The 26,100-nt window shown below is 46.5% G+C and overlaps 1 protein-coding gene across 20 annotated transcripts in view; it reads right to left on the bottom strand.

Moving 5' to 3' along the window:
* The window catches only part of KALRN (kalirin RhoGEF kinase), a 677,424-nt gene that overhangs the window by 432,032 nt on the left and 219,292 nt on the right, over positions 1-26,100 (bottom strand). For all 20 annotated transcript variants that reach the window (XM_043594359.1, XM_043594361.1, XM_043594360.1 and 17 more), the window contains exons 4-5: positions 11,105-11,297; positions 10,174-10,686 (exon numbers count right to left, since the gene is read on the bottom strand). In XM_043594359.1, coding sequence (XP_043450294.1) covers positions 10,174-10,686; positions 11,105-11,297 — 706 coding nt within the window. The remainder of the gene's footprint in view (positions 1-10,173; positions 10,687-11,104; positions 11,298-26,100) is intronic.

Here is a 26,100-nt window from a genome sequence, read left to right as displayed (position 1 = left end):
GCCATGCCTTTGCTCATGCTCCTCCCTCTTTCTGCACCCCAAGTTCAGCTGAACATTTCCCCATCTGCATTGTTTACATAGCCAGGATAGGCACCTCGGTAGACTTTCTCTATGCAGCAGCTAACTGTTTGCCAGCGCCCCCTGCTCCAACGTGGTAAGGCCTGACCATAGCCCATCTGCCGGTGGCCTGCCCCAGCGCAATATCTGGCAGTTATTTAATTGGCTTACCTTCAGCAACAGTGTTCTAAGATCTTGCCATCCTGGTCACATGCTTCCACTTCCTTTCCTTTCTACTAGCAGTAGATCTAGTAGCTATTATTCACTGACCAGTTCCTCCTCAAGACCCCTTCCTGGTCTCTCCACGCACCAGGTACCTACCTCGCCTACACACTCTGCTGTCACATGCTGCCCACTGTCTGCTCCAGCGCCCTTGCTGTGAATGAGGATATACTCTCTGCCCTCCTTCCCCAGGCCCCAGCAGGCCTCCGCATGCCTCTCTTCCATTCCTGATCCCATCTATGCACATGGTCCACCTTGAGTCTACCTCCACAAACTGGCCATCTGCCGAGCACCTACTGGGCTCTGGGCATGTTAGATGCTGTATACACATTTTCTTTACCAATCCTAAGGCGTTTATTAAAATCTACATTTTACTGATAAAGAGACAATTCACACAGTATAACCTGGCCACAGAAAGCCATTCAGCTAGCAAGAGGTTGGGCTGGGATTCAAATCCAGGTCTCTGTGACTGCAAAGCCAGTGCTCTTTCTATAAGGGTTGCTGGGTCTTCTGGCCTTTGCTCTCTCTGCCCTCCAGAGGAGGTCTGCACCACACACGGAGCTCTGCCTTAGCTCCACCCACAGAAGGAAGCAGGACCACAAAAGGGAAGAGAAGCAACAGGTTCAGAGAGAATGGAAGCAAAAAGAGTGGCATGAGTGCAGGCTGGAGGGGTGTGAGGGCACAGGGGAGAGAGGTCACAGATGGGAAAGGAAGGAGAGGGGTGCAGGGAAGTAGGCTAGAAGAAAAAGGGAAGGAAGGTGTTTTGGTCCCTGCTGTAGAGACTCAGTTTGTTCTTTCACTTAACAAATTATACCTGAATTTCTTTTTGTTCTTTAAGAACAGTACTTAAGACATTCCTTCCACTTCCCCTACTGGGGCAGAGCTGACCTGTTACCTTTATTCCTTGGGTTACCACCCACTGTCTTCCCAAAAACACTCTAGGCACCCCAGCCCTAATTCCCCCCTAGAAAGCAACACAGACCTAGATACTGAACCAGGCTCTAACCACCAGAGTGGGTATTATTTTTGTGCCATCCTTTTCTCATAAGGTATCAGGAATCACATCAATGCCGAACCTGATTTTCCCTATGCTTCTCTACCCAGTGCTTGGGTGGGAGACAGGGTCCCCAGCACCTAGCAGAGGACCTGGCACATAGTAGACATGTAATGTCAGCTGACAAGGGAGTGAATCAGTGAGTGTTTCTCAGTTACTTTCCTGTGCCTCACACAACTTCTGTCTCTGATCAGGACCTTCTGTTTCTAGCTCACCTAAATTGCTACAGACAGAATCAGACAGAAACATTTTTAACGTAGTGTCCATGTTCTCGATTCCAAGGGGCCACTATGGGGTCCACAGTTCTGTAGGGTCCACTTATAAGTAGAGGCCACATATGCAGGCTATTTACATAGGGCTGTCTGGTCTCACCCCTTGGGAGATCTGAGAGGGAGCTCCACCCCTCCGCCCTGTGCCTAGACTTCCTCCCAGTCCTTCCTCCAATCTGCTCTCCACACCCACAGGCCTCCTGCAGACCTGTGACCTCTGTATACACTGGGGCTGAAAATGCAGGAGAGGCAGAAAGGATGGAAGGAGGAGAAAAACAGCTTTGAGAGAAAACACTTGCACATGCACTCTGCAGAACACTGTGACTTGGATTATTTTTGGACTCTAATGTTTCTAATGTTCAAGAGGAGGAAATGAGAAAAGTAAGTAGAGATTCCCAGGACCGGCAGGCTGGAAATAATACAGGACACTGTGTCCTGTCTTGGGGCGGGATACGGACACACTTCCTCACCCTGAGCCCAGGCAGTGGGGGGTGCAGAGGGTGGTGGTTTAGGCTCCCGTAGGAGGAGGGAGGGCAGGAACAAGAGGGCATGAAGCTTTTCTCCAAAAAAGCAGGAAATTACAAACTGCCAAGTAAAGACCTTGCCCTCTGGCTGCCTCAAGATTGCAGCTTTTTGAAGCCATCCTCTCAACAAGAAGGGCTCAGGCAAGTGAACCACAGAGACTTGGCCACATGTACCCTGGAGACCTGTCCAGAGCCTTCCCTTTCACGACAGCAGTGATGAGGACCCCCACCTCCATTCCTCCCCAGCCCCTGCAGCCACCTCCTAGGTTGCTAGCTGGCCCGTGCACCCCTTCCCCTGCAGGGCAAGGTCAGCGTGTGTGTGTGTGTGTGTGTGTGTGTGTGTGTGTGTGTGTGTTGGAGGAGGGGAGTAGCCCCAGCCTCAGAGCAGAGGGCCACCTTCTTACACTGCCCACCCAACTCTTTCCCAGGCATACTTCCCAACCTCACCAAGCCTCAGCTCTCCCACCCACGAAACGATGCCCATATTCACGCCTGCCTGGCCTGCTACACAAAGCAGATGGGAGACCAAATGATGAACCACCAACTGGATGACTTTGGGTGGGTCTCTACTCTGGGTCAAAGATTTTTATGTAAAAGGAAGGGCTGGACCACAAAACCTCTAAGGTCAGGAGTGTGAGAAGACTTTAAAAACTGACATTTAAAAAAAATATTATGTATTATAATTGCTACAATGGCACTTCAGTTTGACAAATGACTATGGAGTCATGCTCGCTGCTGACTTGAGGGGTGTGGGGCTTGGACGTGTGGCAAAGAGAAACAGCCAGTGTCTGGCAGGGAGGAGAGGCAGAGGAATTTCTCCACAAGTGGCCTTACTGGTTCTCATTGCTCCAGGCAGGATAAGACTTTGGGTCTTGCTTTGGGCCCTGGGGAATGATCAGAAATGTTTATACCTTGGAGGGAGAGGACAGGAAACAGCAGTGGATACTTTGCCCAGTGACAGGGCATCCTGGGGATGTCCTAAATTGCTAATGTGGTTAACAGACATACAAACAGCAAAACACAATAAGCATGTAACCCTTAGCACAGTGCCCTGATGCCTGCTGCGATGTCCTTCCCCCAGCGGGCCCCATAAATATTTTCTCATAGTAACATGAAAGTAACATTATTTTTTTTTTTTGCACCGATCTCCAAGAAAATCAAAATACATAGATGTGTTTCTTGGATGGACTGTAGGAAGTGTTTCTGGCCCCAAGTTTGCAGGAGAATAAGACAAATACACTTTTAGCTATAATGCAAAGCAGAAGGTGACAAGTATCTCAGATACATAAGGTACATGGGGAGGGGGCAATCCCATCCCCCTGGGAGAATCACTTTCCTCTGTGGCTGCTTCAGGGACAGACTGTTTTCGAAGAGACCTTTCCTGTGGCAACTTCCCAAACCTGGACCCATCACATATGACCCCCATTTGACCTAGGTGCTCCTCTCTGTGCCTCGGGCCAGGGCACCACACAACCTAGTGATCTTTGGGGACCCCTATGAACCTACATCCTAATTGCCAATTTCTCTCACAACTCAATCCTCAATTTTGTTTCATTTAGGGATTACCAAAAATTATCTGGAGCAAGTCCATTGGGAAGATAGCTTGGATGACACTCTGTGTGGTCTTGGCAGGCACCCAGTGACTGAAGAGGAAGCCATGACTGAACCACCACAAGAAGAAGGAAGGGAAATCTGGTGCCAGGTACCTCCACACATCACCCCACTCGATTTTCATAACAGGCCCGGGCAGCTCAGGACCCCCCCCCCCCCGCTTTTTTTTTAAAGCAAGAACAGAACTCGACAGATGATGGTTTTAGTTGCTGAGAAAGACTTATTTTCCATCACCAGCCAAGGTGATAACTCTGAAGAGAGAAGAGCCTACTGTAGATATATAGGGAAGAATGAATAACAAAAAGGCAAAAATGTTTACAGAATTGCTGAGCTATAAAGAGGCTTAGATATCATTAGTAGGGCAAGTCTGAAAGGAAGAGGAATGACAGGCACTATTGACTGAGGTGGGTGGGGGTCTTTATCAAACTACTTTGGAGATTCTGATGTGTTCCCTTACAAACCTGTTCTCTACCACAATGCCACCACTACGACAGCCACACACATGCCTCACCACCACACTTCTCCCGTTGAAAGGCACTTTCACAAAGAGAGAGTATTAGTAGTAAGAATAGTGTGGTGTAGAAGCAGAAAAGTTAAAAGAAACTGAGTTAGCCCAAATTCTTCATCTTTGTTTTGTTGGGAGCATAACTAGTGGTCAGAGATTAAAGACGTGTGTAAGGTCTCCCAACTGACAAAGTGGCACCTCAGAACCAATCTGAATTCCCACTCACACAGCTCCATTTCAGCCCAGATGGCACCCTTGCATGTAAACAGAATTCCACCATGCAAGGATGAAGATGCAGGAAGGTATTTAGAATTAGGTTCTGCAAAGGGAGCTTTCCCATAGGCAGCATCGTGAGGGGTAGGCTCAGGTGACCACTGAGGCCAGTCTCATCAGAGCAAATGCAAAGGTCTCGTCTGAGCAGATGCCTGGGTTACAGAGGAGGTGGGCACCTAAATACCACTCCAACTGTGGTCTTGAGCACGTCCCAAGCATTGTTTTACCCATGAAACAAACACACTATGCTGCATAAACCAATAATAAGCATAATTCCAGTACTGGAAGCCCTGCAGAGTGGCTTAGTCCTCCCTCTTTTGGGAATTCTCCCACAAGGTAGTGGGAATATACTCCTTTCTAGAATGGCTTTGGGCAAGACTAGAGCATGGGCCTCCTGGGTAGACATCAGTTTTTATTCAGAAGAGGAGTAGATGAAGGTTTCTCTATCAGTTAAGTCCCTTATACACTGGAACCCTTTGAGGCTCTTGTTTCCTGCAAAGACTGGAAGATTGTGGGCCTTCCGCAGACTGGAAAGTTGGATGGTGCGGCAGCTCCAGTATTTTCTTTATCTTTTTTTTTTAAGGTTGTATTCATTTTTGAGAGAGGAAGAGAGAGTACAAGCGGGGGAGGGGCAGAGAGAGAGGGAGACACAGAATCCAAAGCAGGCTCCAGGCTCTGAGCTGTCAGCACAGAGCCCGATACGGGACTCAAACCCATGAGCCATGAGATCATGACCTGAGCCGAAGTCAGACTCCTAACCAACTGAGCCACCCAGGAGCCCCAGCTCCAGTAGTTTCTGATATATGTCACTGGCATCAGTACATTGGTGGGCATCATGAGGTCACAATGGCTGTCATCATGACGACAAGGCTGGGTTCCCCACAGTGTGTGGGAGGTAGACTTTCTGATCTCAAGGTCTTTTCCAGTTCTGCCGTTCTAAGATGTGCCCTAGGCACCCAGGAAAGGGAGGGGAGCAGCTAGGAAGGATCCTCCACTGAGGAGCAAGAGGACATGGAATGAGGCTACTTAACGACATTAATACCACAAACCGCCCCCTACTGGGGAAGAGCCCTCCCTTCTCTCTGGTAATGGGATATGACTGCAGGGCAGACACCTCCATCATACAAGGTCCACTGCAGCTGTGGGGGCAATCAGCTGTGAGACAGGTCTGCGAAGAGAGTCGTAATCTGCACCTGGCTAATGAGGACAGCCCGCCTGTGTTCTGTGAGCACAGTGGAGGACAGGCCCATTAGTTACAGGCTAGAGAGCACAGGACCAAGGCAGTGCTGCTCATCTTCCAACAAGACACATTGTGCACTACTTGTATCACCTCTGAATTGCCCAGCCCTCCCACAAATTGCTCATTAAGGTTTTCCTAACATTTCCGAGCTGCAATATTCCCTCTTCTCTAAAAACCCCCAATCATGGAGGTTGTGCCTAGGGCATGGGGTGCACACAGCAGACATAAGTAATAATAAATAGCAGTTTGTGACAGCTTGCTGTTCCAGGACAGAAATTCTAGCCTACTCATCTTTATCCAAGTGCCTTGTTTGGGGATCATGACAACTGCTCACAGAAGTTCATTAAATGAATAGCGGCCTACTTTACGAGTTATCGTGGAACACAGTCCTTCCTCCCTAAGTGTTTAATTGGCAGAGAAAATGGCTCCCTCCTCACCACCCCCAAGATGAGGAAGGATCATTTCAGGGGTCAGAGGAAAGTGATGAGAAATGGCTTCACTCCCCAAGACCAGGTGGTAAATGGGGAGTACCACGTATTATTCAAGCCCTAGGAAACAGCTGTCACCCCACAGAGCCAGAGGTGACAGACCCAGCACTCACCTCTTTACAAAAGTAGGAGCTGGGTGATCACCAGACTCCTCGATTTGCTAAGAGTTTCCCAGATCTGGAATTACAGGCCTCCGACAAGACTCCCACCAGAAGGGAGGCTAGGACATGGCTCATGCAGTAACTATTTCCTCCCACCCTTGTTTAGATGTGGATCCACGCAGACAACCCTTACCCCAAACCACCACCCTCTTCATCCCCTTTCAAAAACACCAAATAAGTCAAGGGCTGAGCACTTGATTCTGCACAGATATTTTAAATTAATCTTGAAGCAACTTAAAAGGACTGTTTTCTCTCCTGCCCCACACCGAGCACATTTTCTGTGGCAGCTGGGTCAAGCCTGAGCAACATTTTCACCACTGACTCAATATCAAAACATTCCTGAGCTGCCCTCTTCCCATCATTCCTTTCACTCCATGTTTCATTTTTTATATTGTCTCCCCTACCCCTCTACACACACCAAGCACACCACACACATGCCACACACACATACTTCTTTCTATGGTATGAATACACCACAGAACATGGATCCTAAACTTAGAGTCTCTGCAGAGAACTCAGGGCTTGTGTACTTGGACAGGAAAAAAATATGCCCTTATTGTCACTAACATGTAACTGAAATATAGCATTCCTTTCCGTTATGAATGTAGGCAGCAAACTACATTAATGTTAGCAATACTTGTGCCTCTGACATCAACAGAAACACACACTCAGATCACATCAGGTTTTGCCCTGAAATGTCACTTATGCTCATCACTACTTCAAAATTATGGTAGGTAGAAGACTTCAAATAGAACTTGTTATTTAACAATGTTCCTAAAGAAGTATTCAAGTTGTGGCTATTTTTAAAAAAATGTAATAACTGTACTTCAATAATTATTTTTCAAGGCCATTATGTGTGTGTGTGTAATACATACATATACATATATTATATATATGTATGATATGTATGTATATATGTGTGTGTATATACACATATGTGTGTGTACATGTACATATATATTATTTTGTACATTTACAAATGTTACTCTGAGAAGGGTCCACAGGCTTCCCCAGACCAAAGAGGTCCATAGCACAGAAAGGTTAAAAGCACCTGCTGTTGAGTGTGCCTTTGAAGGTGGGATTTGAGGTCGTCCCCAGAATCATCAGGGCATGGGCCAGATGGCTAAGGGGCTAACAGCCAGTGTTCAGTGGTAGCAAGAGGCAGGTCCTGGGAGTGAGAGATAGCAGGGCTATTGGGTTAAAAGTTAGGTTGGGCTTTGGAGACAGACCAAATACTAGCTCTGTCTAACCAAGAGTGTGATCTTGAGAAAATCACACTCTGGGTTAGAGAAAGAATCAAGCATGAATTGAGAAGATACATGTGTGGCTGAAATTACTGCCTGGCTGACTGGTGCTTGGCTGACTCTAGAAGGTCAGCCTTCCCTACCTGGGGACTTCTGAGGTTAAGCTATTTTGTTTTGTGTGTTTTGTTTGTGAGACAGGCGCTATCTGTGCCCTATGCAGACTTCCCATATCCTTGAGCTTCACGGGTGCAGGGAAGTGCCTAAAACAAAACACTTCTCGGCAGACCTGAGTCCTCCGTCTCCCCTTATGACCCTGGCTCACTGAAACAGGCACCCAGGCCAGGCTATAAAGCAGATTCCTTGCCCCAGAGCAGAAGAGACTGCAAGTAAAAAGGAGATGTCCAGATCTTTCCACTATTGGTTACAGGAGCCAAAGTACCTGCCTCTGGCTTCACAGAGCATCTGGCTTCTGACCTGGTGTCTCTCATCATTTGGTGAGCGGTGACAGTGACTCTGTAGTCCAAGGGGCCCTTCCTAGAGGAGAGTAGGCCAGGGCTGGAACCAGGCACTGGGCCACTGGGCAAGGAGCCCTCAGGAAGGCTAGGGAGACCTCACAGCTCCTAAGGTTGTGCAAGAAACTCTCCTACATATGTCTTCCAAAAACTGGCTTAAATGAGATTCAAAATTCCTTTTGTAGAAAGGGGCTGTGCAATCTTTAAAAATTACACATATTGGTTTTCATCTGATTATGAACTATAAAAGATTAGAAAGCACAGAATAATTATACAGAGAGGGGCTCCTGGGTGGCTCAGCCAGCTGAGCATCTGACTTTGGCTCAGGTCATGATCTCACAGTTCATGGGTTCAAGCCCTGCATCAGGCTCTGTGCTGACAGGCCAGAGCCTGGAGCCTGCTTCAGGTTCTGTGTCTCCTTCTCTCTCTGCCCCTCCCCTGCTCACACTCTGTGTCTCTCTCCCTCTCTCTCTGTCCAAAATAAATAAAAATGAAAAAATTTATATAAAAAAAGAATATTTATACAGAAATTAAATCAACCATAACCATAAACCCTTGAAATCAAAACTATTAGCACTGTGATGAATTTTGTCCATTTATACCTACGTTGGCACTCTCACATAAATTGGGATAATTATATATAGTTTTATATCCCGATTTCATTACTTACAAACACATAAGGACATTTTCAATATAGGATCTTAAAAGACACAAAACCACTGCATCAGATGCTGTCTATAAAACTCACAGGTTACCACAACGTCACGGTATGCCTAAGAGTGGTATTATGCATTTGAATAGAAGTTATCCCCAGAACACTGATAGGAGGAAAACCTATTTCACTCTTCTTAAAGTGCATATAATAGTAAACTCTCTTCTTTAGCTTGGAGAGAATCTAGAGAAGATACTTCTGTATCCCTGGCAAAGAAGCACTATATGATATTTTTCTTTTTCACTTTCTCACATGTCCCCTGATAAGGGGAAAGCTTTGAAAATTCACTGCTGGAAAAGTGGGGTCTTGCTTGAGAAAGTACACAGCAGCTGAGGAAAATCCTCCAGAAAGCAGTGGTATGGAAGGAAGAACCTTGTACTTCAAACGGAAGAAAGCTGGATTCATACGTCAAGTCTGCCATTACAGCCCCAGGATCAAAGAGCACCCGTTTCCCGTATATCAGCAGAAACACCACCACCCACCTCAAAGGATCAAAGGGCTGCACAGATTAAATAAGACTCTGTATGTGAAAGTGCTTTGTCAACGGTAAAGGACACTGCAGGACAATAATCACTAAGTTGTGTTATTGTGACTGGTAACAGTATTGCTATTCTTGTGGCTTAGCTGGCTTTAACCACTCACTGCATGTCCTGAGAGGGGCAGCATCCAACAGTGCAAAAGTGTGGACTTCACAATCACATCATACTTCTCAGTCTGGCCAAGTTATTTGCCTTCCCAGTTTCTTCATCTATAAAATGGGATAACTGTCATATACCTACCCCTTACAACTCTTGAGATGATTAAAATAAGTTAATTTACACATGGTGCTTACAACAGTATCTGGCATATAATAAACACTACATAAAGGGAGATTTAAAGAGTCAACAATCAGGGCCTGGGTGGCTCAGTCAGTTAAGTGTCTGACTCTTGGTTTCTGCTCAGGTCATGATCTCATGATTTGTGACTTCGAGCCCCGCATCGGACTCTGTGCTGACTGTGCAGAGCCTGCTTGGGATTCTCTCTCTCCCTCTCTCTCTGCCCCTCCCATGCTCACTCGCTTGCATGCTCTCTCTCTCTCTCTCTCTCTCTCAAAAATAAATAAAAACTTTTTTTAAAAAAAAGTCAGTGATCAATGACCAAATAAATCATCCCAAACCAGTAGGCACATTTTTAAGGCTTTCCACAAAAGTATTATTAATCAGGAAGTTGGACCAGCAGCCTCTGTAAGTTCCCCTAAAAAGCTAAGCAGCAACTCCCAACACACACAAGCCCCACTTCAGTCTGGCTGCCTCCCCTCCTACCTTCTCGGCATCCTGCTCAAAAAGCCGTAGCTGGAAGCACTGGTCCAACTTGAGCTTGCGCACATGCCACATCTGGTGCAGGTGCTGCCGGGTGGAGTGCAGCTTGTCCAGGAGGCTGGTGATCTTGGGCACCAGGCTCTGGAAGTCAGCGCTGCCCGGGATGCAGTTGCGCCCTGAGAAGCCGTCACTGCAGCGGATACACTGCAGCAGCCGCTGCCCCTCCCGGTCCAGCTCCTCCACAGGGGCCTTCAGCACCTTCTTCTTGAGCTGCGTGTGCTCGTCGATGAGCCGCCGTGAGCCTTCCACGTCCACGGGGAACTCCTTCCGGGCCAGCATCTCCTGTAGGTCCTCGAGGCGTGACAGCAGGTGCACAGCACTGTTGAAGAACTCCTCCAGGGAGAGCCGTAGCTCGATCCACTCTTCGTGGTTGTAGTCCAGGGAGCCATCAAACTCCTCGGTCAGCTGGGAGGGGTCCACCAGCTTTGTGAGGCCCTCCACGGACACCATGCTTGTCTGAGAGGGGCAGACACAGAGAGGGGGACTCAGTGATGTGGAGTGCGCAGGGGGAAGACCCCAGGGCAGCCCCAGGCAGAAGACAGAAAGTCAAGGGGAAAGGCTTGACATAAATCCGCACGTTAATGACCACAGCCTGCCTCAGAAAGGGCGAGTGGGAGAGCATGCAGCCCATGGGTCAGGAGCCACAAATCAGCCGGGGTCAGCAGTTTCAACAGACTGGCTGACAGCCCAGGACAATCTCTTGGGCTTTTATTCCTTCCAAGACTTACTGGTAAGGCCACAGTAGCCAACAAATCCTGAAATATCAGCCCCTGCCATCCTGCATATCATAGGGTAAGTGGAGAAGCAGAAGTGAGAAATGTGTGGGTAGCAGAAGAGAAGGGAAAGGGGGTGCTAAGAGAGAGGTCTGGCTCACCTCAAAGATGAATTTGGAGCTGCCAAAGTTGGTCTTCTGTTTCTGCCAGAAGTTGTCGGGTTTGATGATGAGGGCCACATGGATCTCAGCTGGAAAGGCTTCCTGTAGCGTCTTGAGGAGGGGCTTGATGAGGTCCCACTTGGAGCCCCGCATGTCGATGATGACGGTGAAGCCACGTTTGCACACGTCCTCACTGTGGGGAGGTCAGAGGTCAGGCATGGTCACTCTGGGTGGCTAAGACTTTGGGGAATGCAGTCAGAAAGCATCCAGAAAGCTGCTTTCCTTTTCACCTGGACCCCTCCAGCTTCACACCATGTTTCCTGGCTGCCTTCTAACCCAACCCAAAATGCACTGCCTCAGAAAACCTTTAGATTAACCCCATCTGACCTAGGGCATTCTGGCTTCTTCCAGCACTTAACACGTAACTCAGCCCTCCCTACAGTCAGTCGTACTTGTTGGGATGTTTATGTGCAAGCGTTCAGAGTTGTATTTGATTTTCTTTTAATTTTTGTCTCCTTTTCTTGCTCCTGGCATGAATCATGATTTCCCCATTTGAATACAAGCTCTTCAAAGACAAGGACCCTACTGCCCTTAAACATGACATGAAAAGCTTTTGGTATGAGTTCTGACCTTCCCTGTGCCTACCTCAATACAGACACTGGTATGCTTTACCACTGAACTCAAAGTGGGCCAAAACATCTTTTTCCTCAGTGGGCTCTAGGCTGATTTGACCAGTGGATTAGCAATGGTACACAGAGCATTGATAACATATATTTGCCACCACTGTATTTAAAATGTATTACTTGTAAAGGCACCTGGGTGACTCAGTTGGCTGAGTGTCCAACTCTTGATTTCAGCTCAGGTCACGATCACACAATTGTGAGATTGAGCCCTGCATAGAGCTCTGCGCTGACAGTGTGGAGCCTGCTTGGGATTCTCTCTCTCCCTCTCTCTATGCCTTTCTGTCTGTCTGTCTGTCTGTCTGTCTCTCTCTCTCAAAATAAATAAATAAAATAAACATTAAAAAAATGTATTACTTGTAGTTTAAAATGTGTATTGGCTTCTAAAAAATCATGTTGCTGAGTCATGCGGATTACTCTTAGATGGCCAAGGGTGGGGCTGGTTGGGATGTGGTCCAGTTGTCTCACGTCCTTCCATTACACCAGTCAGGATGTAAAAAGATATGTTTCAGGAAGTTAAAAGAGGGGAAACTACTCTTGAAATCAAGGCCAGATGAAGTGACAGTGACCATCTTGAACACCAAAAAGTAATTAGGCTAAGTGAATCAAGATGTTGCTATATAACTTATTAAGTAGCAAAATTTATTTAAGCACTTGGACTTTAAGTATAACTCCTAAGAAATCAAAGAAAAAAATGAAAGCAAAAATAGTTACAACATGTCAGTTTGGAAGCAATTCTATGTTTTGGTAGTTAGGGGTCTTTCCTTCCATCCGTCTTGGTTTGCTTAACGTATGTATCTATTTTATAACTCAAAATAGATTTTGGTTAGTTCACATTAAAAATTTTTTTTAATGTTTATTTATTTTCGAGAGAGAGAGAGAGACAGAGTGCAAGCAGGGGAGGGGCAGAGAGAGAGGGAGATGCAGAATCCAAAGCAGGCTCCAGGCTCTGAGCTGTCAGCACAGAGCCCGATGCAGGGCTCGAACTCACAAACCATGACATCATGACCTAAGGTGAAGTTGGACACTTAACCAACTGAGCCACCCTGGTGCCCCAGTTCACATTTTTATATACATACTGGTGTAGCATTGCTTCAGGGTGTTTTGCTTAATTTCCTATTACCCAGATAGCACTTGCTTAAACCACTGTGCCTGTTGTGTGACCCACAGAGGAGTAACACCGCCTATTAATCACTTACAGCTACTGGAGGTAAGGCCACAATTGGAGGATTTAGGCCACAAAAGGAATCAAAGCCCCCTCTTAAATCTCAACCAGCGTTGAGAATGTCACAGACTGGTGAAGAGACCACAGCTCCTGTGACCTTGTGTCTGTCTCAAGCATAAGGCAGCTCACTTAGGCTTCCCAGTTTGACAGGAAACTCCCCAGGCAAGTTGTTGCTACAAATGACTAGACTAAACAAGAGAGGAAACCTGAGTCTTTTATTTCTCCCCAAAGCGTGTATCCCAAAGGAAAGAAGTTGCCTCTTCTTTGACGCGTACTGAGTCAACAAGTCGCCAGAGCCGTCCATAAAACATTCTCTCTGCCCTATTGTCTGAAAGCAATGTGACTTTTCTTAATGTATGGGATTTCTTTCCCATTAAAAGAGAAACACCTGCTAATTTATAGAAAAGTTAAAACAGTCAAAGACCTATATAAGAGAAGCTCACGATAAGAAGTTACAATACTCTGGTCTATTTCCTTCTAGTCTTTTTTGTGCATGAGGTTTTCAACACTATATAGTGTTCTATTTTTCACTGCAACAGAGGTTTTTTCCTCATATCTAAAATGTCTTAAAACTATTACATTTAATGACACATGGGCCATCTTATACCTATATCCTAACTTATTTAATCATTCTCATTATTTCTTTACAGAAAGGCAAATCAACTTTGCCGTGCACACTAGCAGTGCATGAGAGTAGACCCCCCCCCACTGTCTCATTAGCACTGGCCACTGATTTTTTTTTATTTCTTTAATTTTTTAAAGTTTATTTATTTTGAGAGTGTGCGCATGCGTGCATGCACACGCAATGAGGAAGGGGCAGAGTGAGAGAGAAAGAGACAGAAAATCCCGAGCAGGCTCTGTACTGTCAGTGCACAGCGTCTACTGTTAGAGTTTGTGGGGCACAAACTCACAAACCTGTGAGATCATGACCTGAGCCAAAATCAAGAGTCAGACACTTAACCAACCGAGCCACCCAAGTGCTCCTGGCCATTGAACTTTTTACATCTTTGCCCATCTTCTAGGAAAAATACTGCATTACATTTAAATACACATTTCTTTGATTACCAGGTATAGCTTATTGTTCCATAAGTATTTCCCTGTGATTACCTGAAGAGTTCTCTTATCTATTTTTCTATTAGAGTTTACTGGCTTCTCTCACTGTTCTTAGCTTCGTTTGGCTTGACTTCCACTTGTTACATGCCCACTATGTCAGGCACTGCGAGCTGACCGTGGGTCCTGCCTTTCCTTCGAGATGCCCAGCTTCCTTGTTTCCCTGCCCCTCAGGTTCCACTGCTGTAACTGTCCTTTTGCTCACATCCCTAACAACAAATAGTGACTATCCCAGTATGTAAATATGGTGAGCAGCAGCAGCCTATACACTATGAACTAATAATTCCGGACAACTAAAAGTGGAAATCAGGCACTAATATTCTCTAGGAAATTCTCCCTAGCTCAGGAGATGGGGATAGATGCCCAGGGGCTGAGTGCTGAGAGCTAATCTAATTGGCATCTTTCTATGAAAATAGTCTTATCTCCTAAAGTGCTCTGTATGTTTCGTTTCAAGTAAGAAGCATAGTTGGGGGAGGGAAAAGAACTTTTTACCAATGCTTATTCTATGCCAGAGCCTACGCTTAGGCACTTGATACCCATTATTTCATTTTATCCTCACAATAACTTATAAACTTGGTATGGTTATCTCCATGTAAGGAATAATGAAACAGAGGCATGGAATTTGCCTAAGGTCACATGACCACTAAGAGGCTAAACAGAGGGTCAAAACCAGGACTTTAAAGCCCACGCTCAGGTCACTATATCATACTACACCCTACCGTATTGCTGCTACATGTGGTGTTCCTGTGATCGGGGGTGGGGGTTAAGAGTTCATGATGGGGGATTGGATTAGGATGCTCACTGGAGATGAGGGCAATTAGCACAAGGACTCTAAGTGTATGCCCTTCCATTCTGTAGTCTGTGCAAAATCACAAAACCACAGAAACAAGAGAGCATGCATATTGAAAAGTTCCAGCAATTCACTTTGGTTTTGGCACATGAGTAAGAGTCAGAGAGCTATGAGGGGGTGCTGCTCTGAGTGCTTTAGAGAGCCCTGTTCTGTGCTCTGACCCTCCTCTTGCACATTTTCTCCCCCAGGGAACAAGGCAACTTGCCCCATAGAGTCTGTGTTGCCCTCACCCACCTTCTAGACTAAGCTCCTACCACCTAAAACCCTAAAATTCTCTGCCCAAAGGGCCCTTAGCCTACTCCCTGGACCCACGTGTACTTCTTTCCTAGGTTCAGTTCCCCCAAGGACAAGAAATACCAGCAGTATAAACACAAGAATGTGGCTAGAACATGGATATGTGAGCTGAGGTGTCCACACGCATGCAGAAAGACAGAGCTGGGCAGTGGGCAGAGAAGGGAGGCAGACCATGGGCTGGGGGTCAGTCTCCCTGGACTGTCAAGTTCTAGCATGGAACTCAGAGCAGTCCAACAAATATAAAAGTTAAGTTGGCCTCCTAAGTTGCTATGAAAATGCATTTGTCAAAGTAGAGGGTAGACTCTTTAACATTTTGTTAGCTTGCTATATTAATTTTCAATATTTACACATAGGGTATGTGGGTTTCTATTTGTACTCTTGCCCTGGGCATCACAGTTAGAAGCAGGCCTTCTTAGAAGAGACAGGAGTGGAAGCAGACCTCAAATCAGGATGTATCTCATACCATGGCAGGAGCGCTGGATTTATCCTAAGGGCAATGAAGAACCACTGAAGGGTGTCATTTAGGGAAGGAACATGATCAGGTGATTCAAAAGGCTTGCCCTGAAGCTGTGCAGAGGGAGAGTAAATCAGGGTCAGCCAGAGGGAGTGGCAGAAGGAGAAGCAGAGAACCCTCTTCCTTTGGATCTTTGCTAAAATGCCGCCTAAATTAAGTCTCCCTTGGGCCACCCTATTCAAGGCTATGGCTCTCGCCTGGCACTGCCTACTTCCCTGCCCTTATTTTTCTCCTTAGCACTTACTACCATCTGGATCATATATTTTATTTATTTACTTATTGTCCCACTTCCTTCACTGGAAAGTAACCTCAGTGAGGGCAGGGAGTTTTGTATTGATTCCACTGCTGGATCCCCAATGCCTAATACAGTGCCTGGTGCTTGTTAAGACTCAATACACTGAGGTGGCACTTAAGGCAATGGAATCTAGAACCAGCCTTCTTTGGTCTGAATCCTGGCTCCATCATTCACTTATTGAGGCACTTTAGGCAAGTTACTTTTAACCTCTATGCCTTAGCCCTTTTACTGCAAAACATGAATGAACAGGAATACTAACAGCCTATACTACAGGGCTACTTAAAGGTTAAGTTTGTTAATGCCCATAAAGTGCTTACCATGGTGCTAGACACATAATCTGTACTATGTAAGTCTTAGCTGCTATAAGAGATGCGGTGAGTATCCCACCAGGGACACTTTATTGACCACTGTGCCCAGCCTCCAGCTCTAAAAGTGCTGTAGCTATCAGCTTACACTTGAGACCATCTCTGGAGACTTCCCTGCCACTGATAGATGACACTTCTCCAAGAGACACGTGGGCAGTGACAACCTCACACCAGGTGGGTGTGTGGGGGTGCCTTTCTATTACAAAGGTGCCAAAGCTCAGACCCTCTACCACAAGGTGGAGTAGCTCTGAAGTGTGACTTACGTTGCAGAGCCTTCTCATTCTCCAAGTCGGTCTCTGGCTAGACTTTAACTGAGACCACATCCTTGCTTAGCCCTTCCTCTTCCCTACTCTGCTTCTCCAACTCCCTTAAAGGTTTTCTTGAAGAGAATTCCCTTAATGAATAATTTATACCTGAATCCCCATCTGAAGAAACATAGCCTAAAACATACATCCACCAATTTCCTACATACATGAAATTCTGAAGACAATTTGATATATGTCCTGGAAATTAAAAGAAATCCAGGTTGCAAATTTTGACTCGGGGATCGTACAGTGACTGGCACAGAGTAGGCATTCAATAATATTTGCTGAATGAATACATTCATGAACTATGGTAGTAGATATGCACAGAAGTGAGTAAGCACCCAGTGAAAATGAGTAAGACGAAGAGAAACTTCCTGAGTCAAAGATAGAATTTATGGGAATATCAGTGTTTCAGAGATGGGAGAAGAAAGTAGATGAGCCTGAGGAAAAATGCAGAGAGGTTAGAGAAAACCAAGAGGGGAAGAAATCAGGGAAGGGAGGATTTCAAGGAGGAACTGCAGTGTCAAATGCTGCAAAGAGGTAAGTCATTAACTGAGGTCAGAACTTTTCCATTTAGCAACTAAGAGGCATCGGTCCCATCGGTCAGGGCAATTTCAGTGGGGTGTTAGCACGGAGATTGGGTGGAGCAGGGAAGCAGTCTTCCTATTTGATCTCTGAGATGATTATAGGAAATGTCAAAGTCATCTTAGGTTGCTTTTGGCGCACTCCCATCCCTGGCCCTGTCTTCCCAACTCTGGAAACAGCCAGGGTCTGCACCCTGCTCTTTGGCTGCCCAAGCCCCAGGTGGCTCCCCAGCCTGCCTCTGCCCCAAGCCTACATGCCCCCAGACCTCTTTTACTCTCAGCATGCTTGATGGAGAGCAATTTGAGTAAACCAATTTACTCTGGAATAAAACAGGTAGCCTTCCTTTTCACTTTACGTTATTTACCTTTTAAATAATATTTATTAGCCCAAGTTAAATGATCAGCAGCACATATGGCCGCGTTGTATATGGGGAGGAGGGAGTGTAGAAAGGCGAAGCTTGGAGAAATAGGCCTTTAAATCCACTAAAGAGAGGAAAGGAGAGTGAGTGACCCTGCCCATCCACCACACCCCTTCCTTTAGACAGAGAACACAGCCACTGCTCACTACCCCTCTGCCCCATTTGTTTCCCATCTGGGGCTTGAGACCTGGACCCCTGGGCCAGCTTCTTGCCCTTTGTGCGTGGTAAACTGTGTGGTAAACTGCGTGGTAAACTGTTTCATGGACTCTCAGAGCCCTCAGGCCCAGGACATAAATGTATACTTTATGATTGATTGGATATTTCTTGTACTCAGTTCTAGACCATTTAGTCTTTTGTTCATTACACGTTACTGGAGCTGTTTTCACTCATGAAAGTTTGTACCATCTCAAAAAAGCATTTGTGCTGCTTTATGCCAATGCTTCTCAAACTTTAGTCACTTTCATTATCACCTAGAACACTTGTTTAAAAATGCTGATTTGGGGAAACCTTTCAGATATTATGATGAAAATCAGTCTGGGATGAGACCCAGGAGTCTCTCCAGGTGATCCAAGGACAATACCTAGACTCTTTTAAGTGTGGTTTTAGTGATACTCACGTTGTCTAAATCAGACTAGGATATGCTTTCATAAACAGGTAGCACACAGCTATACCATCAGGGCAATGTTTGCAAGGTCAACCAGCAGCTATGCTCTATAGGAGCCTGCCAAAAATGCTAGCATGTTTCTCTCTCTATCCTCATGTCCTCTCAAATGGAATCATTTATTGGAAGCACAAGCATGGGAGGATTTCTGTGCTCACTTCTCTGCCTTCTTTTTGCAAAACCGAGCTCCTCCTCTCTTGGCCTGGAGAGGCTTTCCCTGAAAGGCCTGGTGGCTGCCTTCCCCAACACAGCAATTCTGTGTTCAAACCAGACGCCTGCTGGAGACCTGCCTTCCCAAGCTTCCTCTCTAAAGGAACTTCTAAATTGCCATTAAATCATTATGAAGCTTCTTATCATGCACCTGACCTGGCAGGCTTATCTAAAATATCTGGGCAAGTCCTGGGTTATCTCTGGGTCCTCCAGGCCCTGCACACATCTGATGCCCCAGAGTTGTCTCTTGACCCATTAGACTGTGAATGGTGTAAGGGCTTTCCCAGGTTTGACTGGTACAGGTGTGGAGGGTCTCAGTGGTGGGCAGTGAAGAACCAATGAATAAGCCTGTTACCACTGACCCTTTTTTTACTCCTGGTGGCCCCCAACACCAAACAGAAATTACAATTTAGCAGCACACTATTGAACCCAGTCCTCCAAAATGGTTTTATTAGGCAAGGCTATTACTATTGCTTGTAATGCATTCAAGTGTCTTTGGAGGAGGCTTAAACTCTCCATTCTTTAAACCACTTCCAGCTCATTCACACACTCACTTGATCTGTCTGCTTGTTGGCCTTTGGATTTGCCTCCTCTATCTTAGCTGCTATTATCATCCCAACCCTGTTTCGTAGATCTGAAGACTCAATGCCTTTAGCCTGGGGGGAGGGGGCAGGGATTGGATACCAGCGCCTCAAGTGAAGGGTTGCTCTGGGACCTGAAGAGCAGGGCAAAATGCCTGTCAGACCAGGTCTTCACCCTGGGTTACAGGTTTGGCTTCAGGAAGCCAAATGCCACTTCTTCCCAATCACTGCTCCCTCAACTCCTCCCTAGGTCCCTGGCCGAGGGAAGCCCAGACCATCCCTCTGGATTCCATTTGGGCCACATCAGTGAACCACCCTGGATATCATCCCTGGTCATCTGGCTAAGGGGTCAGATTTAAATGCCACCTTCTCCCTTGGGCTTTCCCCTGACTTCCTTGTCAGAGGGATCTCCCCCTTGTTAAAATGGACATGTTATCCGTGTCTCTCTAAACTGACTTATTAGTTTCAATCTTATATTAGACTTTGGCCTCTCCTACCTCTATGCCTTTGTGCTTGCCCATACTAACCCCATCTTTGCCTAGATAACTCCTACTCCCATTTCAAAGCTCAACTCACATGCTTCCTCCTCCAAGAAGTCTTCCCATATTGATACATTTCCTCCCATCCCACTGGGATGAAGGTTCTTCCCACACATTGCCATAACCTTGTTCTTACTCTGCATGGCAGCTGTCATATGTGGGGTAACTATCGCCAGGCTCTGGCTAATCAATTTCTTTATCCCTCACAGAGATTTATATGGCTTCACACTGAGAGCCTAGTTACGAAGGTGCTTCATAAATAATATGGTGTCATGTAAATATGTCATATTATTCATTAACTTATTCATCCAACAAATATATACTGAGCCCTTACTTTGTGGCTGGCCTAGTGCTAGACACTAGCAATATAAATGTGAACAAGACAGAAACAGTTACATTCTATGGAAAGAGAGGGACACAAGAGAGTAGATAGATAAACAGAATAAATGCAAATTGTGATAAGTCTTAAGAACTTATCAGGTGGTCAGGACAGGCCATTATGAAGAGCTGAAGTTTAAGCAGAGAACAAAATTCCAAGAAGAAGCTAGTTAAGGAAATACTGTAGAAAGAATAATGCAGGGAGCAGCAATGGCCTGTGCAAAGGCCCTGAGGTAGAAAAGAACCTGTGTTGCTGGCTGCTCCTCCATTACAAGGAGGAATCAGGGATAGCAAAGTTCAGTAAGCAAACAGGGGACCAGCAGCGAGACCTAGACTGGAGCTCTAAATCTTGAGGAGCTCAAAAATCAAGCTGGGGAGAGATATAAAATGAGAGTACAACTAATGAAATGGAGCAGTTGTCTTTGATAAAAATGGGACATACACATATTAATGATAAAAGCTGATTCTATTGAGCATATGAGAATCCAATGTATGCTAAGCATTTTATTCCTCACATAAGACTTATAAGTAGCTGCTATTATTATCCCACTCCATAGCTAAGGAAACTGAGGCTCAAAGAGGTTGAGTAACTTGCTTAAAGTCACCAGGAAGAGTCAAAATCAGTATTTGAATCTGGTCTGTTCAGTTCCAGTATCTGTCATGCTACCTTGTCTGAGAGACAAAGACAGCTTAAGCTTGAAGCAACTTTAATGCTTACTCCTGCTAATCCTTCATTTTAGAGTTGAGAGCAGCAAGTTCCTGAGCAAGAAAGTGATTTGCTCAGGGTCACACAGGTGGGTGGACATTTTGGCCATGTGGGCCAGACCTCCAGCTGTCAATCTCCCTGCTTCAGGTCTTCTATTAAGCCATGAGAACTCTGGAAATGAGAAGGGAAATTCTCTCCAACCTCAGATAATCTGGTTTGGAGGTTCAGGGTAACCTCTGTTGAGTACTAATGCCCCTTCCCCAGGAATGAGGGCCATCCTGCTGATGGTTTCCACTGTGCTCTAACAGCAGAGGGATGGCCTGACCTCGTTTGCCCTAGCTTTTGTGGTGCCACCTGAGATTTATCCCACGTCTATGAATGTCCAGCAGTTTCTCACTTGAAACAGCTCCTGGAAAAAATACAACATTGAACCATCTTGATGGCAGGTGGAAGAGCAGAGATCCACAATGAAAATGCCCCAGCAGATCAGGCAAGGGGGCAACAAGGGTTTCTGCTTTGTGTGTTCTGCTGCGGGCTGTTCAGTTGGTGCAAACTGTGGGGTACAGGGTGTCAGCAGTATAGGGTATCAGAATCCTAGTGCTGGTGCCCAGGAAGGTCCAGTACTTGGGCTGTGATGAAATAATTTTCAAATCAGACCTACTCACCAAGTTGTCTAGGGAAGGTAAGAAATTAAACACTGTGGTAGAGAGCTAGACTGGTCACTGAGTAGTGGATGACAAAGAGGAAGGACAAGGTAAGTGAAGGACTCCCTGTTTAATGAGGGCAATACTGGCCCTGCCAACACAACTCTGGCCCTGCAGTGCAAGCCAATCAGCAATGAAGGATGATTTGGAAGGATGACTGGAGAAGTCTTACCCATCCTGCATGACAGCCTTTAATACCTGGAGACAGTTCTCCGTGAGCAGACAGAAACCAGCAAAGGGAGGAAGGGAGAGGAGCCCCAATGAGTCACTTGCTGTGCCCTTTTCCCTAGAACTTTGCTGTACCCCTGTCTCCCTGAAATCATTTCATGAGCTGACTTCTCCATTCAAAATTCAAGCAAAAGAAAGGTCTGTGGAGCTTTGAGAAGGAAAAGATCCCCCTGACCTATGTGTTGGAGTTCACATGCCATTCTCAGGCCTTGAAGAGTCCCTGGCTGTAGGATCTAGATTTCCTTTCAGTTTTTCATCCATACCTCTGATCTGGGTTAACCCTTTCTACTCCTTATTGCTATTCTCACAGCAGCCCTCTGCAGATTGCCCCAAACCACACCACACCCATTTTCTTAAACAACCAGAAATCAGCAGGTGTTAAAGAAAAGTGTTAAAGACACATTAGCACCTGCATTAAGCTTTCTAATTGGTATAATCAGAAGCAGTAAAAAGAACACATGGAGGAGACAGTGCCTTACTGAGAAAAGAGCCACTCTCCAGGGAACATTGTGCGGTGAATGAGCATTTGCTGGCACAGATAGTTCTCAAACTCACCTTCAAAACGTGGAGGGCTCCTGGATGGCTGGGTGGCTGATAGGTGGGAGAGAGGAGCTCTGAGAGGTGGCAGGACTCCCTGGCCTGTTGTGGACCTCTCTTGCCTGGCTCACAGGTGATGGTCCACCATCAGGTGGCTTTCTGTCACAATGGGAGGTTCATCTACCATCAAGGTCTCCTCAGAATCCATGTCAATCCATCCAGAGGTTTTTTTTTCTTTGTTTCTTGTTTTTTGTTTGTTTTATTGGAAGACACTGTCTACTTTCCCAGGTCATGATTATTCCACAGAATTTGTGTCTTTTCTACCCATTGAACAAGACATTTTTTGCCTCTGGGCCTCTGAGCTGTGATGCCAGGGCTGGGGGACAAAGGTCAAAATAATGCTTTGTTCTAAACCAAAGCCTCAATTCCTCCTCTGTAAAGTGAGGAGACTCTGACTAATTGGTCAGAGATTGGACTTAGTGGTGTTTAAAAGTTCCCTGGTAATTCAAAGGTACAACCATGGTTAAGTCACTACTACAGTAAAGATTCTGCAGATTTCCTTGCCCATTTCCAGGTCTAGGAGCTCCCTCTTTGTCAGTTCCCTGGGCCCAACTTTCCCCAAAACAAACCCAACTCCTGCCCAAGTCAGAGTCCCAGAGAAGCCTTACACTGGAGAACAAAAGAAGAAGGCCAACATTTTCCAAGTCTTTAAAGTCTATTCCCTAATTCCACTCAAATGAAGCTGTTTAAACAAACAAACAAACAAACAATGCTGACTGCAAATGTGCCCAAAGCAAGGATGTGGCTGATTGTCTTTCTTCCCCTCTCCCACCTGCCACCCCTCCCCCACCCCCACCCAGGGTGTAGTAAAATATTAAATAGCACAGACTCAGCTTCCAAGATTACTTACTCCAAGTATCCCCAGATGTGGCTATACAATGAGACGTCTAATGGCCTAAAAAACACAGCAGGACCTCACATCTGCATTACTGACTTGTCCTAGATGCTGCCTTTAAATAAAACACTTTCTAAAAAGTCAAATCTGCTCAGAGTCAAAAGAGAATGACACAGGCTGAAGGGAGCTCCCAAAGAGAGTTCTGGAAATGGCATGGGTGACAGCAGTACCAAGGTGAAAGTACCCAGCCTTCCAAAGCATGGCTACCTCAGAGGGGCCAGCCTGGGTTAGCTGCACAAATCCTCGTGTCCCGGCTAACCAGCCAGGTCACCTGACAGTCTCAAACACACGTTCCATTCACCAAAGGAAGAGGCCTTACTTTCTAAATCTGACTGGCCTGTGGGCAGGACACTTGGAAGGGGGAAGAAGAGCTTAGAAGGTCTTAGAGAAGGACCAGAACTGTTGCTTGTAGAAGTCTGGGGCTGGCTGGCAGAGAGGGACAGTGGCAGAGGGGCACATTCAGGGAGGCTGGGATAGAAACTGATGTGACTATTTCCCGGCAGCAGCCTCCTGTCCCATTTCCCACGGTGCCCACAGAGATGTTCATCCTTTCCTTCTGGGGCATTCAGAACATGAGGCAGAAACAAAACAGAAACCAAAGCAAGCAGAGGAAAAGAAATAGCGGACTGGAAACGGAAACCACAACCTCTCCACACAGCCCTCCCCTTTCCCTGTCTTCTCCAGACAGACTCCAGGGCCAAGCTCCCCGGGCCTTTTCCACTGCCCCATCTTTCTCCCATAGTCAGGCCGGGTGAACAACAGTATCTTTTAATGTTAAAAAATGTCATTATAATCGCTGATCAAAAATCTGTGGGTAGTAAACCAAAGATGGAGCCCCTGTTCCTGTCTAACTAACCACAGTGCCCTCAGTTACCCCAACAAAGATGCAGGAAACTCTTCCAAAACAGGGAGAAAGAAAAGAGAGAAGAGAGGGGGCCCAAGAGAGGCTGCAAAGGTGGGGCCAGTGCTGCCAGCCTTCCTTGTTCACCCCAATCCCTGTTGCCCTCACCACTCCTTCTCCTCCGCCTGCTGCACCGTCACCTCTCCCCACCCTCGCAAGGGACCCTCCACTCTCCAGCTGGGCTCTGGTTTCCTGGCAGGGCAGGTAGAATCCTCATTAATAAACCACACGTTTCCTCTGGGAAACCGTCTTTGGTCAAATCGTGCCTGTGCACACCTCCACTCCTTCCCCTCCTCCTTCTCAAGTAATGGTACTTTCTTGAAAGCCCGGTGCTATTTGCCTACAGCACATGCAGACACATGCCCAAACAAACCTACCAACACAGACACCCTCGGCTACCCCTCACACAGCTACTCCTGCATGCCCACCACGTTCTACCAACACAGGAGACCTCCTTCCCAACACAGGAAGCCCTTGTGCTGCAGCCAGCCTTCCTTCCCTCAGACACCCAGATGGAGGTGCCCTGGCCAAGGGCACTGATGAGATCCCTGTGATGTATATGGAAGAAAAACCCTGTAATGGCTTAGGCACAAGGGGGAGCCTGACAGCAGCAAGGGAGGTCAGAGAGCCAGACAGAGGAAACCTGAGGGAGGGGGACATGTTTGGAACTCGACACTAAATAGGCAGGGCTCCAACAGGTCTTTGTTCCCACCTGCAGCTAGCTCAGAGCCTTAGAAAGCTCACCTGTGAGTGGAAAATCCTCTGCTTATGACACAGGGGAGGTCCTGACCTCCAGTGCATGCCACTCTGGGGGTCACCTGCTGTCCCACAGGTTCTGCCCATGTCAGGGGTCAGTGTAAGGTTGCAGCAACTGGTCCCAGCAACACCACTGGCCAACTGGGAAGCCCTGGGCATGTCAGAGCACTCTCTGGACAGCACTTTACCCTTTTAAAGTGAAGAAATTGGCCTGGCTGACCTCTATAGCCCCTCCTGCCTCAAGCTCCAGGATTTGAATCCACCTACTTCTTTTAAAAATCTAGGTCAAATTTCATGTCCAATAAATCTTCTCTGGTTAAGTCCATTTAACTGGTATGCCTGTTTAACCATTGCCTTGAAATGGTTAATTTTGTCTTCTCCAGTGGACCTTAGAACCTCAAACACACTGTGAGTTGTCCCAAGGGCAAGAACTGGGTGTCCCCTCATTAGCCCATAAGTTCAGGGGCAACCTGAAAAAGCCAGAGGATTATTGGACCATTCTCTCTGAGTTGGTACATATATAAGAACTAAACAATCATCTTGTGTATGCACAGAATGAAATCTCGACCAATTGGCAGGTGTCCTAGTAGAACACCCCACCATGGTCAAGGCTGGTAAAGGGTGGGAGTGATTCTTGCCTTCCTCCAAGTCCAAAACAGGGAGTTTTCTTTCAGGAAATGGGTTCAAAGCCCGAGTTTCTTGCAGAGGAAAACAGCTTACTGTTGGGAGATAAGTGCACATTACCTTCCTGGGCAGAGAATCAGGGGAGAGGGGCAAGTCACAGCACTAGGTTGAGACCTGGCCTCAAGTACCAGGCCAAGAGGAGTTTCTGTGCAAGACCTGGCCCATGAATTACTAGGGATGACAACAGATGAACTTCCAGCTCAAGACGGCACAGAAGAGTCTAGGAGATGAGAGGGAGAAAAACATTGGTTTGGGGGGTTTTGAGTAGCTCTCAAAATGAAGTCTGGTGCTCGTCTGACCTAGAATCAGATGGGGTAGGGAGAGGGGAGGCTCTGAGACGAAAGAAAAGACAAAGCAGGGCCATCAGAACACACACGTGGATATGTCAGTAAATTCTCCAGAAAAGCATTTGTCCTAGCTGAGTCACCACAGCTCTGACAAAGTGCTCCTATCTGGGTTTTGGGACAAGTGGGGCTGGCTGTTACACTTGCTCAACTTGGAAACAGGAATACTCC

Source organism: Prionailurus bengalensis, chromosome C2 (assembly GCF_016509475.1).
Source record: "Prionailurus bengalensis isolate Pbe53 chromosome C2, Fcat_Pben_1.1_paternal_pri, whole genome shotgun sequence".
In the NCBI taxonomy this organism is placed as follows: domain Eukaryota; kingdom Metazoa; phylum Chordata; class Mammalia; order Carnivora; family Felidae; genus Prionailurus; species Prionailurus bengalensis.
This window is presented reverse-complemented; position numbering and strand designations above follow the sequence as displayed.